The 20,302-nt window shown below is 44.8% G+C and overlaps 1 protein-coding gene across 2 annotated transcripts; it reads left to right on the top strand.

Moving 5' to 3' along the window:
• The first annotated feature begins 598 nt into the window (after positions 1-598).
• glcci1a (glucocorticoid induced 1a) lies at positions 599-20,056 on the top strand. Of its 2 annotated transcripts, none has more exons than XM_079368136.1 (8): positions 599-1,346; positions 7,715-7,866; positions 11,078-11,167; positions 14,186-14,338; positions 15,218-15,367; positions 15,459-15,669; positions 16,786-16,906; positions 17,133-20,056. In XM_079368136.1, exons 1-8 carry the CDS (start codon positions 1,004-1,006, stop codon positions 17,428-17,430), a joined length of 1,518 nt encoding a protein of 505 aa, XP_079224262.1. In that variant the 5' UTR covers positions 599-1,003; the 3' UTR covers positions 17,431-20,056. The 2 variants fall into 2 exon arrangements, with proteins under 2 accessions (XP_079224262.1, XP_079224261.1); XM_079368135.1 differs by having other exon boundaries at positions 606-1,346; positions 15,215-15,367.
• Positions 20,057-20,302: the final 246 nt, after the last annotated feature.

Raw genomic sequence — 20,302 nt, 5'->3', positions numbered from 1 at the left:
GTTTTAAGACGCATGACCTGGACAAAGATCGGACTCGTCCTCGATCTCGTCCTGAGTGACTTTATGGGCGACGCAAACGAATCACAACACACGGCATTGTGCAGATAATTTACACAACAGACTAGAACATTTGTGTTGTTGTACTGTGGCGCCAAAGTGAGCGTGCTGTTCTCCGCCCGTGCAACAACAACAACAAGACAAATCCATTTCAAAAAGTGTTTTTGAAACTACCAGATCTTTAAATCTTTAAATGTCACACCGGACATGTTCTCTGACTCACTTTGTTTGGAAGTCAGAGGTCATGCAGAGGTTTAGTATTAGTCATACAGAATGCTGCCCCATGACGAGTGCAATAATACAAGTTTTTCAAGTCAGTTTGTCATCCATTTACATTTACAGCCATATCACCTGCCTACTTTTTTTTCATCTTAATGGATGTACACAAGTTTATTTATTTACATGTATAAGCCCCTGAAACCACTTCAGGTCATCCTGCAGCATTAAAGCTCCCATACAGCCAATACACGGCCCATGGATAGACCCAGGAAGTAGTCGAGGACCAATCACAGAGCACTCTTAGTGATTTGGTCCCACCCATCGTCCGACCTCCTCTGCCTGTACTTTAAAATTGTCAACTGTTGTTTTGGAAATAGCAGCAGGGGACCGAGGAGTTAGGAGAAAGACAGAAGTGAGCAATTTGAGTGAATGACGCGGTAATAAGGACTTTATTTGGGAGGGTGGAGAAGTTTACCTTGTCGTTTTAGGTGCTGTTTGTATAATCGGAAAAGGAAAAACAAGTGTAGTTAAGCTGTTGTCGCCTGCAGGAATGCAAAGTGAAGACTGTGTGAGGACTTCAGGAGGAGAAAAAACTTCAATAACTTTGACAAAGTTTGTCCAAATGGAGCGCACGCGCACCTATAAAGTGCTGTAATGAGCGCAATAACAGGACGTTGCACTTTTGCCACTCGTATTGTTACATAAACAACTTAATAAGCTGGACGTTATGTCAGCATCCACAGCAGAAGCCAGCTCATCCCTGCAGCAGCGGGTCAAACCCAGCGGATCCCCTCCAGCCTGCGCTGCGCTCCGGTTACATCCTCTCCGCGCCACGGTGCCGTACCAGCTTCTGCGTGGAAATCAGCACAGCCCAACCCGCTCCGTTTCCTCCTCCTCCTCCTCCTTCTCTGTAGCCGGGAGCAACTCAGGACCGACGACGTCCCGTTGCTCCAGTCCCGCCAACCCGAGTGGAAGCGGCTCGGACGGCAGGCTGGTCCCCGAGCAGAGAGCGTCACCGGCGGACAGCAGGAGCTCACCTGAGCGCTCTCCCCTCTCACCTCCTCCCAAAGGTAACCTCTCCCCCCCACCCACCCCTCTTTTTTTTTCTTTTTTTTTTTTAAAGTAAATGCATTTCCTCTTTGATGCACCCATCATCGTTATAGCATATAGCTCGGCGCTAACCTGTGCTATGGAGAAAGCGTCGCGCAGAACTAGCTTACAAAATCTGACGATTGAATGAACTTGGCGACGGATGAACATGATGCACACATTTACAAATAACATTCAAGGTTTTTTTCGAGCAAATACATGTTGCTACTAAATTCGGCGTACGTATGATTCACCGTCAAACATTGCACTTCAATAAAACACATAATTTTAGACATGTTCCCACGTACTCGTCATCAGGCACCACGTTGTTTTGATTAGAGAAGCTAGCGGTAATAAGCGGAGGAAAAATGACATTTATATACAAACGAGAGCAGTTTATAAAAATGTAATAACGCCGAACTGTCAAGCTGGTTGTCATTATTCAGGGGAAAATGTGCAAGATGGTTTTATTCTCTCTAAACTTGTCCTAAAAGCTAAACAACCTTAAATGGCCGAGTTTCCGGAGCAGGATTCGTGCTCTGTAGCTTCCCATTTTGCTGCGAAGTGCTAGGCTAGCTTGCTAATTGGGTCATAATACATAAGGGAGCTGAAGCCTCTCACTAAAAAAACACCATAAAGACGCACATTATTACCATTTTTTCCCCCCATTAAATGTCCTTGCAACCCAGCTCCACTTTCCATCATATTAGCAGCACAATGTGCAGCTCACAGCACATATTGGGCTATTTTTTGTGCGTTTTTAATTTCAGTGTATTGACTTTAAAAATGGTGAATCAATCGAAATATTGAGATATGAGCTCATGCAGTCGTAAATGCATCACACAGCTGTTCTCCTTGTTATGAGGAGGTTTATATGTGTTCCTGTGTGCTGATGATGCAGCTACTCTGTCGAGGATAAACAGGGCTCACTGTGCTGCAGGATTCGGATGATTAGCCAGATTTTTAGAATATGAAATAAACACTAAACGCTTATTTTTAAGTCGTTGCATTGGGGGGTTGTTTACCGTCATTAAAACGGAAAAAAGATGTCGTCAGCTGGTAGCTCCATGGCTTCTATGGCAACATTGGGGCCTAGCAGTCAGTGAGACATAAACAGAGCCCTCTGGGCTAAAGCAGGCCAGCCTCTGTAACTACAAGCATGCATGCAGAAAATACCATTTGGAAAACATTAGAAAACCAGAAAATATTCCTACGACGGGGATTTAATTATCTTGCAAATAGAGCAAATAACATATGGCATGAGTGCAATGCTGCAAACATTCAGCCTGTGTCCTGGTTACTACATGTTTACTGCATAGTTTTTGTAAAGAGCGGTTGTGGATTAAGATGTGACATGCTTTCACATGCCCTTAAACTTTGAGTGTTTACACTCTCACACATCAGCTGGGCCAGTTCTGGATGTTTGGATCAGGGTGGCATGCATCAAACTCGGGTGGCAGTGAGCGTGGCCCCCTGCCAACTAAAGATGACCTTTGCTTAACAATGACAGCGGCTAGAAACCTGTAGAAGGAAGCTCCGGTCATCACTTACACATAAGACAGATAGAATTATTGGTTCAACATGACTACTATAACTGTGCAATGTCTGCCTGAATATTTTAAATTAAATTCCATTTAAGGTTCTGCAATCCACTTAGAATAACACCAGCGGACCAGAGTTGGGATGTTTGAGAGAATTGGGGTTGATGCAAATACTGACGTTTGTGTCATGACTTCATTTGGTGGAAGACTCTCACAGTGCCACCATTTCTCCTCATGTTTGACAGTAAAAAACTCTCACTGGATGTCAGCATTGAAGTGAGTTGAGAACAACAAACATCACCTACTGACATCAGTTCATGCCACATTGTTTGCCGATGTCTGTCAAAAGGATTGATACCGATGTTCAACCGATGCATCGTGCATCCCTATATAGGACCCTTTAAATCAGTAACTCTCATATATCAGATGGCTGAAAACACATTATAAGTTGAACATTTTCTAACTGAACTATTTCAGTCGTTTAAATATAAAACACAACTTTTAGTGACTTCAGGTCTGTCTTTGCAACGTGTGCAGTAGCTCCGTCTGTAGGGACATGGGTTGGGAACCGAAGGGTCGCCGGTCCCGATGTGGGATCGGCCAAAATAGGAAAGTTGGTCTGGTAGATGGAGAGGTGCCAGACCACTTATCAAGCACTGCCGAGGTGCCCTTGAGCAAGGCAATCGAACCCCCACCAGCTCAGGGGGCGCTGGGAACTCTGACATCTCTCCATTAAGACAGGTTGTGTTTGTGCACGAGTCTGATTCAGGCCTGTGAGTGTGACAAACAGAATTTCCCCTTGGGAATTAATAAAGTGTATAACATTTACATTTTTTTTTTCTTTTTAAAAGCCTCTAAATTAGCACCAATAAATATGAGGATAGCTGGCAGCTAACTTGAGCATCATTAATAAACTCACAGCATCAACATGGTGTGAAAGCATGAACATGACACTCTGCGTGCAAAATGTTTCTGCAAAAATATCTGTTCTACCTTGGTGTAAAAATGTCAAGACAACGAGGACACTGCAATAAATTCAGCAGCATTAGCCAAGACTTTCGTAACACATGTACAAACAGTGTTTTGTGTCTCTGCACGTTTTAAAGCTCATTTTATGGCAGTTCAAGATGAGAAGACAAAGCTCCTGTTAGCTGTGATGGAAAAACAAACAGGACGAAGGACTCTGGTAGAATCTGGTGATATGATACGAATCACAACACAGCAGTTCAATAAGATGTAATGCTTTAGAAATCGGACGTCAGAAGTGGTGAGAAAATCGATACAGCGAAAAAGTCATCGAATGTTTGTCATATTTATATTGAGAAAAAGGATATTGCAATGATTATTGTTATTATTGTTTTATCGCCCAGGCCTGCGTTCAGCTCAGTTCAGATTGTGAGGTGCATGCAGCCTTTTACAGGGTTTCACTGTTATCACAAATACACAGTTAAAAAAGTTTGACTTATTTGTATCAATTCTCACCATATTGCAAAAATGTTTAAAATCACAATAATATGGTATATCATGACAAAAAGAACACATGATCATCTGCAAAGGCTCGGACAGAATCCCCATGTGGTTGGACGGAGAGTGCAGCGAGCAGAGTTTGTGTGACGTTTGTGTGCACGTCTTTGTCCTTGTTGAGTTCTGATCCCTGAACGACCCGTGACTGTCGGGTTACGACAATGAGCACATGTCACGATGATAGATGATCAGAACGAGCTTGTTTTTTGTTTTCATTGTTGTCATGTCAGGTGTAGATTGTCTGTCTTGCGTTTACCTGGAAGTCCTCTTACAGCGGCCATGCTTTGCTGGCAGTGAAACACAGTATGACTCATTGTTATCCTTGTATATTCTAACCGCCTTTCTCCAGTCTGTAAGGACACAAGTCCAGATGTATACGCCTTTTTTGGTTGGAAGTTTTAGTACTGATTGGGTTGAACTTGGGCTCTGACCCTTTGCCCATTCACATAGAGATTTTTTCCATTAATCCAAACCTGCAACGTGCAACGATGGAAACGATTATTCATGCCTAGAATATGTCATGTAGAATTCATATTGCAGGTGGTTTGTTGTGCCAAGCTGGATCATGCAGAGATAAATAACACATTTTACACTTTTAAAGAATGAAAGTGTGTGTATGTCGGCGATTTCTCCGCTACGTCAGAAACTCTTTAAAGTCCTGATGAGCGTCTTCCACACGTCAGGAGTGTCTGTTTGTCGTCAGTGATAAAAAGCTGCAGCTTGCACAGTGTAGCTCTGATTACTCTGCGAGGTTACATAACCACACATCATGTCAGGAAGCAGTTTGAATTATGAACCTGAGCCAGCCTGCTCACAGCTATTCAAGAAACCTCATGAATGATTTGAGGTTTTAGTATCTGACAAACACAGTGCTGCTAGAATTTTTATGACTTTACTGTGCATCCCAAAGTCTAACTTCTGACCTCCTGCCTGGTTTAAAGTTTATTGAAATACAGAAGCCGGATAAGCAAAATCTCTACACAAGTGTCAGACTCTTTTTTTTTTTTGGTCAAATATAATTATGAATGCATCACAGATTTTACAAATGGTCTTAGTGCTGCTTCTCCTTCGTGCAGCTGATAAACGCACACTGACTGTCATGTTTAAATGTACGGCGTGCTGCTCGGATTGTCCTGCTATATTTAGGCTCCACGTTAAAAGCTGTCCTGATTACACAACTTTGTTTAGACCCTCGTTAAGTTGTGAGTCCTTTATAGATAGTTATAACACTGCACTGTTGTGCTTTTAAGGAAGGATTTATTGTCTTCAGTGACGTTAAAAAAGCCTGTCATGATACCCTGATGGTTTGTCTGTGCAGCAGAATTAACTTTCCTCTTCCTTTTGGTTTTCTTTAGCACTTCTAGTGAGCTGATGTTTACAAGCTAGTGAAGATTTGATTTGATTTTTTTCATGTCCTGAGGAGTATCGGTCTGGATCGGGTTGGATCATTGCATAAAATGAGCTCTGTGTCAAACACACGTTTCTGACGCGTTGTTTTGTTTTGTTCAGCGGGATAATCTTTACAGATGAACATCATTTATATGAAGTTTGAAGAGTTAATGCAGCCGAGAGAAGTAAAAAGCTAACGTTATGCTCTAGCGAACTACACCGCGGTCGGTTTGTAATGACGTCACGACCGTTATGCTTCATCGATCTAATCATCGGATTTGACAAGCTAGTGAAACGTTTGCTGTTGTTTATTAACTTAATATTTGTAAGAACACTGAAAAACATGACTAGAGGCTGTAAGGAGGATTAGGGAGAGAGTTCCCGGCGTGATGACGTTTAATGTCTCCATGACAACCACTGTAGTTTCAGTTAGCTACTTGTTAGCAACCGCCGTTTAAAGTTTGCGTAAAAACTTTAAAATTCACAAGTGGGGTCTTAGCTAACGTAGTTTATCTCATCTAACAAAACGTCAACATCTCTGCAGCTTGTGTTAACCACAGACCTTATTTCAGTCTAAACACAAACACATTCAAAATCCACATTGACTTTTAGAGGTTAGAACCACGGCGCTAAAATGCTAACTCACTTCCTGGTTTTAGGACTCAAAACTACACCAGTCTATAGTTCTTTATATGAAATGAACGATAAGGTGTCTCTCAAGGATCTATTCAAGGACTTCTTTTATTTTTACTATAAAAAAATATTTTATCACTTTTACATCAGGTCAAGCCTATCCAATCATGGCATTACTGTATATAAATATATTCTAGTATTTTCTAGTACATAGTAAAATATCCTAATGTCAGCGATTCAGAGGCTTTTTAGCGAGCCAGTATCTTAGTAAATGTGTACCTGACCTTATACCGGAGCAGCCTGACCACAAATGTGTAAGTACAGCCTGCGTAATCAGGGATGATTTACAGCTCGGTTACAAGGTAAAAGGGATTAACTGCCTGCCAGCAGCACTATGAGTCCACAGGACGAGGATGATATCTGAGAGATCCTCATTAAAGATTCAAATCATAAAAAAAAAACCTGCAGTTTTCAAAGGCACCATAATTCAGGACTTCAACAAGCTCAACGCAGACTTTTCCGTGCGTGATCCTTTTCAGTAGATCTGCTGAAAGTGCTGGTCTAGAAAAGTCCTTTCGTAACGGAGCGACAGTCACACGAGCAGAATTCTCCTTCCTCTGGTGAAATTCTTTGCTGCTTCGTTGAGCTTCTTAAAACACTTGGAGGGTCATGGTCAAGACTAATTTAGTCTCTGGAGTGTACTTGTAATCCTGTGGATTTATAGTAAGTGACCTGGCCCCCCTACCTGCTTTAATGGGATTCTCTAATGTTGGAGCAGAAACCAGGAGGACACCAGATTACAGCTGGAACATATGCTGGATAAGACCTGGTGTGAGAGTGCAGATGGGATGGTGCGTGTGCTGTTGTACCTTTTCCAGCTCACTAGTCCCAACTTTAAATGGTCACATTCAGGTGATGGTTTTCATTATCGTATTGATCACAATCGCCAAGTCATTTAGCCCCGCCCCTTAAATTCTAAGAATAGCTTTTTGTTCGAGTAATTTAAAAATGTCCGCCATCCAGTTTTTACAGAACAAATGAGTTTTATTTTGCCCCCTGCTGTGGGTTGAGACACACTGATGTACACACACACACATACACACACACAAAGCTGAAGCTTGACCCGGCTGAGCTGCTTTTAACTGAATGAACACAACAGTGATATAAACTGTGTGCACATATATTCAGGTGACACTTCTCTCGCTGGTATTTCTGTTCTCTTAAAGCTAATGTTGCTCCGTGTGTTTTTTTTTCCTGTGCAGCTGAAAGGACTAAACCCCAGCAGGTGCGGAGCTCGGGGACCATTTGGCGGACTTCCTCCCTGGGCACTATCGCTGGGCCCTACCTCACTGGGCAGTGGCCTCGTGACCCCCATGTGCACTACCCATCGTGTATGAAAGACAAATCCACACAGGTGACGCTCTTCTTCCCTTTGAATGTGTCATTACAGCTGAGACCGAGCAGAGGATCCTGCCTGTTATCGCAGGGTGACATGAGTCAGTTAAATTAACTCCTAAAAGCTTCACATGCAGAAGACGTAAAAGTCGTGTTATGACCTTTTTGATCACTTTTAGGTGATTTATTTTTCTAAATCCATATTCCTCTAATTTAAAGGATAAGCAACATCTTAGTGCATGACTGATCGAATTATACTGAGGACGTCTTCCCAGAAGGCTTTAAGGGCCGGCCAGCGAGCGTTCAGTCACCACATCCTCTCCAACATCTGGACTGTCATCCAGCGGTTTCAGACTTTTGTTGTGGAGTTCTGGTTTGTTTACAGATTATATTTGGATCAAAAATACTTCCTGATATTCACTTACAACTGTTCGTCCAACATTTGATCCAACAAACAACCATTTACCTGATCACTTAAAAGAAGTTCATATTGACTCAGTGTGTTTGAGGCTGGAGATGAAGCCTGTTTGCTCTGTGGATGGACCTCGGCTCTCCATCGACTGCTTCATTGTTAAAGACTTGTGCTAGGCTAGTTTGTCCACCTCATGTTTCCCTTTATTTTGTGTTCAGTGTTTTTAACCCAGAATTGTAAAAGTCTCTTTAAATCTCAGCTGCTTCTCTTTACTTCTTCTTCTCTTGTTATCATCAGAAAGCGTTCACATGTTTTACAGCCCGTCAGCTGCTGGAAACACAAAGGAAGATCAAATATAGTGGCATAAAGGTTTTTTTATTTATTTTTAATACTAATGGTGTAGTAGAGATAATGAAAATAGTTCAGGCTGGGTGCTAGTTCTGTCTTAATCACTAGGTTCACACCAAAGTGTCGGCCAGAACACCACTTAAGGCCACGGTTCCAGGGAGTATGATGAATGACAGGCAGAGAGAGATTTCACTGTTCAGCTCTTGTTTACTTCCAATCGAGCAGCACATACAAGTAGCTTCAGTTATGCATTTGAACGTGAATGTGTGGTTTCTATAAACAGAAAGAATAACAAAATACAGTATCAATAATACAGAATAACATAAATGACTTTACCTATATAAAGTAATATCAGTGAAATATAACACAGCAAGTGATTCAGTAATTATAAATCACATTTCTCTTTACACTAATTTAAACTATCAAACTTAAACACAGAATGTACAGGCGTCTTTAACATTTCAGTCTTGCTATACAAATCCTCTAACTACAAAAACCAGCAGGATGCTTTTATTTTGAAACATGCAGGCAAGCTGCTACATCCGGTTACCAAATTAGCGTAGTTGGAACGCAACATTAATAACAATACTCAATCGACATTAAACACTTTCGGCTCAGTCACAACTGTCTTAATACGACGTAATAAGTGTATAATGAACATGCCTCCAAGTCAACATGACACATCTCACACTGACGCACAGAGTCAAGTGAGCAGAGGGACGTAAATTAGCCTGCATGCAATCAGCTATCATTAACGGGACCGATCATACCGCGAGCACGCAGGCTTCGACTTTCATTCAACCAACAACATCAACATGAGTAAACAATGTGATAATTATACAAGAGGTAAATACTCACACTTTCATTTACGCACACACAGCTTCTATTGAGTTATAACGGCACAACCGAAGCTCTCTCGTCTGCCTGTTGATACTGCGGTGCCACTCATTAGCATATTATGACTCATCACATGGGCAGGCTCACTTCTCGCGTCATCAGACATGTCCCTAACTTTGGGCCTTTTCTACAAATGGCTATTTAAATATTCACAACTCCTGAGCCGTCCTGCACCATGCCAGAGTGGATCCCATCCTCTGAGTTGTGGGTTTGAATCCCTTCCATGGATCCATGTCAGAGTCCACTTTGACCGTCAAACGCTGCTGCGCTCTTATTTCTCACGCCTTGATGGCGGATGTGCTCCGTGTCATTCTTGACCTTAATTCGTGCCCACACCTCGCTGCCCTGTGATCAGCCTCCTGCTGCTGAACCTTAGCTGTCCCTGCACACACACACACACACACACACACACACACACACACACACACACACACACAATGTTCTTTACATCCTGTGTCCACCACGCTGTGTGACATTTCCCACCTACGCATCTGTTGAGCTTCAAAAGCCTGATGACCTGTTTGCTCTCAGTTCACTGTTTATTATTAACTCCTGAAGTCACACAAAAGCCTGATTGTTCCAGTCTGTGTGTGTGTGTGTGTGTGTGTGTGTGTGTGTGTGTGTGTGTGAGATAATTAGTTTAATAAAAGGAAAGAGATGAAAACGGCTCGACGGACATGAAGAAGAGCAGCGATCCTTGAAGGAGTGAACAGCTGTTCCAGTATTGAAGATTGTAAATATTTGTCAGGTCTTAAGTCATGGAGCTCTAACTGGGCTCTCTCTCTCCCTCCTCGTGCCAACATGAGAGCAACACGTCAACTTCACTATCAAAAGAATTGATTGAATGTTTGATGACGTAGACGGAGGACTCTCCTGTCAGCGCTCGAGTGTTTCACTGATGTCATCAAATGACAGCGCTCCACTTTCCTCCGGGTGTTGGATGGAGAGCTTGTATTGCATTAGTGTGTGTGTGTGTGTGTGTGTGTGTGTGTGTGTCACAGAGCTTAGCCTTTGTCACATTCATCATCCCTGACTGGAGTCCTTTTTCTGCTGGAGCCGTTCTCTAAACTACACGATGAGAATTCTACCAGACCTGAATGATCTTTCAGTCTGAGTGAGAACACAGAGTCAGAGTTCCTGCAGAAGTCTTTACAAGGCCTCGTGTGGATTTTTCAGGGGGGTCGGGGTGGGCCGGCATGAGCTCAGTCTAGAGACTTGGGTGGTTGGGAACTTCAGGGTCTGATGCAGACTCTAAATTGGAAGTTGGCCTGGTAGCTGGAGAGGTGTCAGGTCACTTCATGAGTGCTGCCAAAGTGCCCTTGAGCAAGGAGCCAAACCTCGCAGCGTGCAAACCAGACTTTCCCCCCGTGGGGTTAATAAAGTGTGCAGCGACTCATAAAGTTCAGATTCATGTTTTTTATGGAGTCTGAAATCAGGGAGAGAGACCGGAAGTTTCCGCAGGTCAGATTCAAACCTGGACCCGCCTGCCCGCCTGCGTCTGCACACGAGGAGCTCAAAGGAACCCGTCGATTCACGTGTTCTAAACGAGTGTGTCTCTGTCATGTTCTTTCAGACTCCTGGATGTTGGAGTGACGAGGCCGGAGAGAAGAGGAGCACCCACCAGCGCTCTGCGTCCTGGGGCAGCGCCGACCAGCTCAAAGAGGCACGACACACACACATCTGACGCTTCTTAAATCTCACAGTCGTTGTTCCTCATCTGTCGTCTTCATGACGAAGATGGAACAACAGCTTTTTTTGGGTTATATAAAAGTGACTTTTATTTCGGTTTCCGTCAGTCTGTGTCCCCTCCTGTGTGACATCACAGGTTTGGTATCGCGTCTTTATGTTTGCTGATGGCGTGCAGCAGCCGTGACACACACACACACTTCCTCTGAAGCTGCACCCAGCGTGGCACTATCGGCCGCTCTCAGCTCCGGCGTAGCAGCAGCAGGGAGGTGGCAGATAACACTATCTCCCTCCTAACTACTCACTTCCTCCCCCCCCCCCCCCCCCCCCCCCCCCCCCCCCTTTGAAAACGACCATAACCCGGCGCAATTTATGGTCCGCCAAGCCCCAGCTGGCTCCTCTCTGCCTGCCGCAGCGGACAGAGGGAACAATGAGGGCCGGCCGGATGACAGCTCAGCAGCCCTCGGTAATGTGTGCGCTGCCACGTTACTGAGTTACAGGTCTGCAGAGGAGGAGCGGCCCAGACGTCAACCCTACACACGTCGATAGATAAGATACAAGAGAGGTGCGCAGAGCAGCACTGTGCAGCAGCTGCAGAGAAACGCAGCACAAACCAGCGTGCACAACTTTTACATATTTTACGACACCCTGCCAGAGAAGTTGTGTTGTCGGCCCAGTGGATCCTATAGGTGCTGATGAAGGTCTTTAAGAGTCCTGAACCAGCAGGCCGACGCCACACGTCAGGCCTTGTGTGGTTTAATTGGCTCTAATATTTGTGGTGTTTCTGGCACAATCCGGCCATTGTCTGCAGCTTTTTGGAGAGTTAAGCAGTCTGCCCGGGCGGTGGAACACGCTGCGAGGTAAATCACTTCATCCGCTGCTCAGCCGAGACGTCAGTGGACAAGAAGGGAAATGAAAGTGAGGAAAACTCGCCTCGTCTAAAGCGGAAGACGAAAAGCTGCTGACAATGAAAGTCGACGCTACAAATCTGTCTGAGTGTTCAGAACCGGCAGGCGAGGTCACTGGAGGTCATGGAAAGCGCTCCGTCTGTTTTTTGTCACGGGCGTTGCGGACAGGAGGAAGATTGTGAGTTAACAAGGTCGCAGCAGTGCGAGTGTGCGAGCTTGATGACTTAATCTCAGAGAATCTGGGCGTCAAGATGAGCGACCTTACGTGTCCCACCAACAGCAATCCACGCCATCACGCACCCAAATCCACTCGCGTGCTCCCGCAGAGTAAAGTCCTCCTCAGAGCACTCGAGCCAGACGACTTAACGCCCAAACAATCCAACAAGTTCTCATTGTGGAGATCACCAGTCTGCGCTCCGTAATCCACGGCGCTCACATTGCTCGTCTTCTGTCCAGAACAATCCATGGAAGTGCAGAACGAAGGTCAGTGTTGATCAATGCTGCAGGCTGGCTGCACTCGTTCACACCTCATCTCAGATGTCACATGACTTTTATTCAAAGTGTTCAAGAAGATTTGTGCAGCTAAAAGATGAAGTTCACAGTCAGCTCTCTAAGAGCTCCAGAACGTTCCCTCGATGGGAGCTATTCTGTCAGCAGGAAAGACGCCGAGAGTCATTCTTCATGTTTCAAACAAGCGTCAACCTGAGGTGTTTGATGTGGACGTTGTTAGCTTGAGGCTGGCTGCAGAGTCACAGGAGGAACATGGACATGCCTCGGCCTGTCGTCTGAAGGTCGTCTGAAGGTCAGGGTGAGACTGCATTTCCAGCATGACGACCGCCACCAATGAGACCCCAAAGCCCCCCCCCCCCACTACTCAGGCTTCATTCTATATCTACAGTCAGAGCGTGCAGCCTCGCGTCACGTGACTCACTATCTATCATGATGAAGGTTCCCATCATAACGAGGGGACGATCAGCTCCCTGAAGTGTTTTTATTTTAGCTGTAGGCTCCTGACGTTTAGAAGAACACAGACTGATCTAAATCCTGACCTTTTATCGCCTTGGTTTTGCAGCTTACTCAGATTATTAATGTTGCTACTTCAGAATAAATCACTGAGAGATTTGTATTGGGCTTTCGCTGTTGCACAGAAGGAGTTCAAATCTGCAGCCAACCGGTGTGTCGAGGACGCTGACGGAGTCCAACCCGCTCCCTCTTCCACTCACTTCACCACAGCGTCTCTTCATGTGTAAAGTTTTGACCCCTGTCTTGTTTATTTCAACTTCCAACAATTCACTTCGATAGATTTCACATTTCATTGAGAATAACTTGTTCTCTTGTCTGACTTCAGGTTTTAGATTTAAGCTTTAAAAAGTCTATTTGTGTTCTGAACTTGTACAAAGTAGTGCATGAAAGTATTGAGAGACTTTCCTGCAGTTTCAGGTGAGAGCTCGCTCAGGTCAGAGAGGGGAAACCAAAGTGTTCAGGACTCGACTGTGTGACGGGTTCAGAGGCCCCGAGATCAGGATCACATAACGGACGATTCACACAGAGCCCGCATTGATACCTGCTGCGTGTGTGTGTGTGTGTGTGTGTGTGTGTGCGTGTGTGTGAGGATGTGTACAGACATGTTCCCCAGTAGGGCTGTTCTTGGAGTTCCTCTGGCACGATGAAGCAGCTCACAAAGCGTCACAAACAGACAACACATCTCTCACCTCGCATCTCTTTGTTTTGGTTTCTGAGAAATAAAAAAAAAAAATTTAAAAAGCCGTTAGATATATTTTGTCTTAATAAAATAAATGACATGGAGAGAGCGGGGGTGCACATGTACTTTCAGTCAGCTGGAGAGGAAACAGTGACATCTGGTGGAGAGTTTTGGGAAATGCACCTCCTGTTTTAGATTTACGTCCCACAGACATCCAAAACGTAATTTCTGAATTCCCAAGGTCAAACGGTACATCTTCATTTTGTAAGAGCAGGTTTCAACCTGGGGCAGAAAGTGTGGTCATGTTTTGTGTCGCTGTATTAAAGCATCAAGAGGTGAGTCATGTGATAACGTCATATTTCCTGCCTCTCGTGTTTCCGTGCAGATTGCGAAGCTCCGGCAGCAGCTCCAGCGCAGCAAACAAGGAGGCCGTCACGTTAAAGAGAGAGAGCGCCTGTCCCCCCTCCAGTACACCTCCATCACCTACAGCGCCCTGAGCAGCCCCACCAATCACACGGCCACAGCCGGCCACTATCAGGTGAGCCTGTTAGAGAGTCAGGACCGCAGCTCAGCTGGATATGCACTACATATGTTTGGGCCTTTATTGCCTTTCTAAAGCTGGAGAGAGAGACAGGAAACTGTAGGAGGAAAAACCAAGTGTGGGAACTTTTCGTTTCTATCGATCAGTAAAACTACATTTTGTATCGTTTTAAAACGTTTGGTTCAAACAGGCTTTTTTAAATAAAACATCAGGATGAACTTTTAGAAAATGAAAAAGGAATTAGATTTCAGTGTGGAAGCTGGACAGGTAAATGAAGTGCAAGCAGATAAAGGTGAGCAGCCATATTAAACCTGTTCTTAAGGAGGAATAACGCCGCTGGTGAGGCTGTTCTAACCAGTAGACAAACACATTGCAGCACTTTTAACTTCTTTACTGCACAGCCATCTTTCTTGGAAAACTTTTTTAAATTTATTTTATTTTATTGTTTTATTTCTAACATTTGAAGACGTAATAAAATAATAATTCAAGCCAATTTTTTTTTAATAATGATAATAATATATAGACATATGTGGTAGACACATATATTTATGTATATATGTATCTATATTATAATGAAGTAAATAATTTTTTATTTATTGTATTGTTTTATTGTTTTAAGACAAAAATGAAGACATAACAAAATAATAATAATCCAAACCAATATATATATATATGTATATATATATATGTATATGATGATAATAATAAAAATTAAGAATAATAATAATAATATATATATATATATATGTGGTAGACACACATATTTATATATATATATATATATATATTTTGCTGCAAGCTTTAATGTGAAGCTGCAGCAGAAAGTGTTTGCTTTGCATCAGAAGTCAGTTGACACGTGTCGGCCCTCTGCAGCAGGTTTCCATGTCGAAGTCGGCTCAGATGCCGCTGTCCAACATCACGGTGCCAAAGCCCTCCATCTCCAGGGTGCCCAGCAGCATGGAGGGCATCAACCACGAGCTGGAGAAGGTCTTCATCAAAGACAACGGAGAGAAGGAGGAGCTGAAGGTTGGAGCTCTGTCGCGCCACCTTTCACTCAACCTGTGTTTAGTTTTCTTCTCCTCTCTGATCGCTGCTCCTCTCCTGTCACGCTCTGCAGTCTCTGGAGGTTCCTGACGGGCGGCGGGCGCCCTTCCAACCTCAGCAGCGCAGCAGCAGCGCCCGCAGCGTGGACACCCAGACCCCCTCAGCCCCGGGCCGGTCCAGCAGCTGCTCCAGCCTGTCCCCCTGCCCCTCGCCCGCCTGCCCTCCAGGATCACACGACGGCAGTCCCTACTCCACAGAGGAACTTCTCTACGACCGCGATAAAGGTGAACCATGATCAGGATCATCTGTCCTGCATGTTATTACTCATTATTAGTAACCAAACGCTGCGTGTTGATTGGCCTGCACGGCTTCTATGTCTGCTGAACTCCTGCCATGTTATTTTGATTTGAATCTGTTTGGAGCCTTTTGTCAGGGACAGCAGATGAAAATGAGCCTTTTTACTCACTCGGTTATATTGACAGAGATGTTTTATTTAAATATGCACCGTCTCTGTAAAGTGAAAATAAATACAAATATATCTTTGAATGCAGTTGAAGAGAGAGATTCATCCATAATAACAGACTAAAGAAACCACCAGTTAGCCTCTTTAGCTCAAAGTGAAAATGAAGACAGTTTACCGGGTCTCTCACCGCTGCAAGCCCGGTTTTTAACTTTCACTCTCGGTTTTGGAGCAGTTGGCATATTGACGTTTTGCCGGCTGTAGAGTAGCCGTCACTACATTGGCGGGCGTTTTTACAGGTGATGATGAACGATGACGAGCTGTGTCCTCTGGGGCACGGACGCACCATCAGCTGGACAGTGCTGTGTGACATCACACATATATGCCCTTATTAGAGGTCTCAAATAAAGGGGTGAGGTCCCCCAGTCCAAGCGTTTTACAGTGAACAGGACTTTCTGCTGTCTGACTGTAACATAGAGAACAAGTGCACTGATGATAACCTCGGACGTCTTTTGTCCTTTACTTAAAGTTGAACTCATCGTGGATCAGCTGTGTTCAGTCTCAGTTCTTGCCCGGCTTGTTAAATCACAACGTGTGTCCTAACTGAACTCCTCTCAGTATGTTTGCACTGTTTACACATGTTACATATTCATTAAAGCAAACGTACTACATGAACAACACGTGTTGTTCTGCTCATATGAAAGACGCTGTTAGTCCATCAGATACGTCAGACACGCAGAGCGTTAGTAACCCATACGACACAACAACAAACATGTTAAACATTGTTTACTTTAGTTTGTCGTTTTGAATGTTACAGTGTTATTGCATGTGGCCTTTTAAGACTTGAACAATCTGCTGATCAGCCTCTCTCTCTCTCTCTCTCTCTCTCTCTCTCTCTCTCTCTCTCTCTCTCTCTCTCTCTCTCTCTCTCCGTGTTCAGACAGTGGAAGCAGCTCACCTCTGCCCAAGTTCGCCTCCTCGCCCAAACCAAACAACAGCTACATGTTCAAGCGAGAGCCGCCAGAGGGCTGTGAGAAGATTAAAGCTTTCGACGAGCAGAGGTAAACACTGCCAGAGACAACGTGTTCAACTTTACTGCAGCACAAGTTTAAAGTTCTCAGGTAGATTCTTGGTCGACCTCGTTGGACAGAAGGGAGGCGGAGAAATGCAAAGAATCTGCGAGTCTCCAGAAAAACACGACTGACTAAAAATCTCCAGTTTCTTTTGGTGCTGAGGTCTGTAACCCGTCCGCACCCTCTCACTGACCCTGCGTTTGTTTCTCCGCAGCTCCAGACAGTCAGCATCAGCGTCGGTCCCGCTCTTCTCCTGCCCCGACAAAAACAAGGTCAACTTCATCCCGACGGGCTCGGCGTTCTGCCCCGTCAAACTCCCCGGCTCCCTGCACCTCAACCCGGCCTCGCAACCCGAGGAGGACGAGGACAGCACGGAGCTGCAGGGGGCCACGTCGCTGTACGCCGGCCCCACTCAGGTCTCCACGAGCACCAGCACAGAGGACCCCCCGGAGGAGGCCGGCTCGCCCTCAGAGACCTCAGATCCCCCCACAGACAGCCCGGCCATCAGCTAGACCTGAGCAGAGCTGGCCTCTGGCTTGGGGATCCACCGAGCATCATCACTGACTGTCCCACCAAACACCTCCCTCTGCTCCGCTGGGGAGGGGGGCTCCGTCTCTCTGTGCTGACCCCCTCCACCCCACCTTCTATCTCTGCATGACGTAGCAACAATGTCCCAACAACCACCACCGCCACTACAAAGACTTGCCACCTCGTTGTTTGTCCTGCGTTCGCTCGTTGGCAGGGGAGGAGCCGAGGGTTGCGTGCAGGCATCGGAGGGAAGAAGGGAGCACTATGGATGGGGGGAGGGGCATGCATTTTAAACTGGTAGTATATTTCTGATTAAATTATGTGTTATTGTGTTCAGTTTCAACATTCACAGTATGAATAAGCTCTCTAAACATATATATACACACACACACAAATATATATATATATCTATATATATATCTGTACGAAAAGAAAGAAAGGCTCGTCTCCAAACCGTGTACTGCTGTGTGACGTCGTGAACCGGACGAGCAGCTGAACTGTTCAGGATTCTGTTTACAAGGTGTCACTGTTTAAACCCTCGAAAGACACAAATCGGGCAAAGAGAAAAAAAAAAAAAGACAAAATGGCCACTTTTCGGTTGCACAGCGTCCTGCATCTGGCCACGCTTCAGGTATTTCACAATCAGAGTGTGTACTCAGGTAATCAGGTGTGTGTGTGTGTGTGTGTGTGTGTCTGCAGAACAGGTTGCATTGGTTTCCTGGTTTCTCTCATTCCCAGACGAGGGGACTGTGAGGGGGGAGAGTCGATGCTGGGGTAACAGGACGGGCCCCACACACACACACACACACACACACACACACACACACACACACAGTGTCTCATGGCACTGACCGCTCTGTGTGTGTGTGTGTGTGTGTGTGTGTGTGTGTGTGTGCGTTGATGGAAACACGCTGGACAGACTCTTGGAAGATATACAGCTGTTGTTGGGAGTTTTTTTAGCTTGAAGACGGTGTGTGTGTGTGTGTGTGTGTGTGTGTGTGCGCGCGCGTGTGTGTGTGTGTGTGTAATTGTTGATAGCGGACCAGAAGTGGACGAGTCTGCAGAACCATTAAGTGAAGAAACAATCAAACTGAAGCGTTTGGTGCAGGTCCGAGTCGAAGTTGTACAATCCCTTTTTCTGAGCTTGAAAAAATCTAAATCTAAAATCGACCTTTTTTTTTTTTTTTTAAGCCAAAGAAGCCGTTTCATCACGTAACATAAAGATCACATGTCATGTCGAAAACATTCACATCAATGATGATCCTCTTCTTCGGTGGCCTGAAAAATGTTTAAATATACGAGTCATAAAAAAACAACTTATGTTTAAAAAAAAAAAAAAAAAAGGCTCTGAAAAAAATGTCTACTTAATTAATAAAATATAACCAGAGTGAAACTGGGAATACAGCTGGTGTTTTCAGCTTGTTCTGCTGCCCCCTAGTGGTCACAAGAAGTCAAAAGAGAAAACATGTACAATCAGTTTCATACTTGTATAAATGAGCGTGCTTTAAATGCATCACGATGTGTGACCCTGTCTGCTTCACAGGCCGTCTCTGTGAGTCCCCTCGTCTCCGCTAACACGGGGGACAGTGACGGGGGAGAATCACAGAGACGACGACGACACAGATATCAAGCTGGGACTTCACCTCAGCTCTCCTGTCATTTAGAGAAACTATTTGAAGCCACTACAGAAGAGCGTGTGTACAACTTTAAACTCCAACCTGCACTTTAAAAACTTAAGACTGTTCTGATAATCCAAAATGTTGATATTCCATTAAAAAGCATTCCATGAGAGTTTTAGCACCCGAGACATAAATAGACTCACGATGCTTCCTTCCTTCCTGAAACTAAATATCTCTCAGCCTTTCTGATTGGAGACGCGCCGCAGTAAGGGAGGCGTTCGCTCGCGGCGCCTTCATGTGTTTTGACGCCCGGATGAAAAGGGGGCCTCCCTCTCACCGTCTGCCTGTTCATACTCGAGTGTGTCGTCGGCGCCAACGCTACAAAAACATCTCACGTACTCTGCTGAACGCCGTCCTCTCTGCTTTCGACGAGCATCCACCCCGCCCACGTGTAAATGATCCACACCTTTCATTTGCAAGAGTGAAATATAACCCACCTTTATTTTGGTATCTGGTGTGCTTGTGGACTGCCTGCATTAACGCTCACTCATATTTTGTATATATGTGGCTTTTACAAGCGGCTCAATGCAATGTTGTGGTTTCTTGAGACGTTTCAGCACCTTACCAAGAGCTGTGGCTTTCCCAATGTCCCAACATATACTCGGCATTGGTAAACTAGATGTGTGCAATAATAGGGATTAAAAAAAAAAAAAGATTTAAAAAAAAAAAAAAAAAGGTGTTGTCCTCCCGGATGTTGTCCGTTCTTTGACACTAAGCGTCTCATCCTGCATTACTTTGGTTCTGAGCATGACGGCTGGATCAGCAAGCAAGTTTGTTGCTAAAGCCATCAACTGATCCGAAACCAGCACTGAGAGCGAGCAGAGCACATCACACGCAGGTCCGAGTGTTCATCGACTCACCACACCATACTCCCTGTGTAACCTGCAGTGTCAAAGATCATGCACAATGGCAATAAAAAAAAACTATTGGTTGTTTTGTCCAATTCTTTGGTGTCCAAGCAAATCATCACTTTTTACATTTATTCATCTGTTTAGGTCAGGGCTGTCCAAACTTTTTTTCTTGCGGGCCAAAATTGTCGCGTTAGAATCGCTCACGGGCCACACATTGGACACCTTTGGTTTAGGTGAAAAGATATTTTATATGTCTGTTTCCAGATCGACCGGGGTAGAGATGTAGTTCTGGGGTAGAAGTTTAGCCTGCTTTGTACTTTCTGAAG

This window comes from Symphodus melops, assembly GCF_947650265.1.
Source record: "Symphodus melops genome assembly, chromosome: 18".
Lineage (NCBI taxonomy): Eukaryota > Metazoa > Chordata > Actinopteri > Labriformes > Labridae > Symphodus > Symphodus melops.
This window is presented reverse-complemented; position numbering and strand designations above follow the sequence as displayed.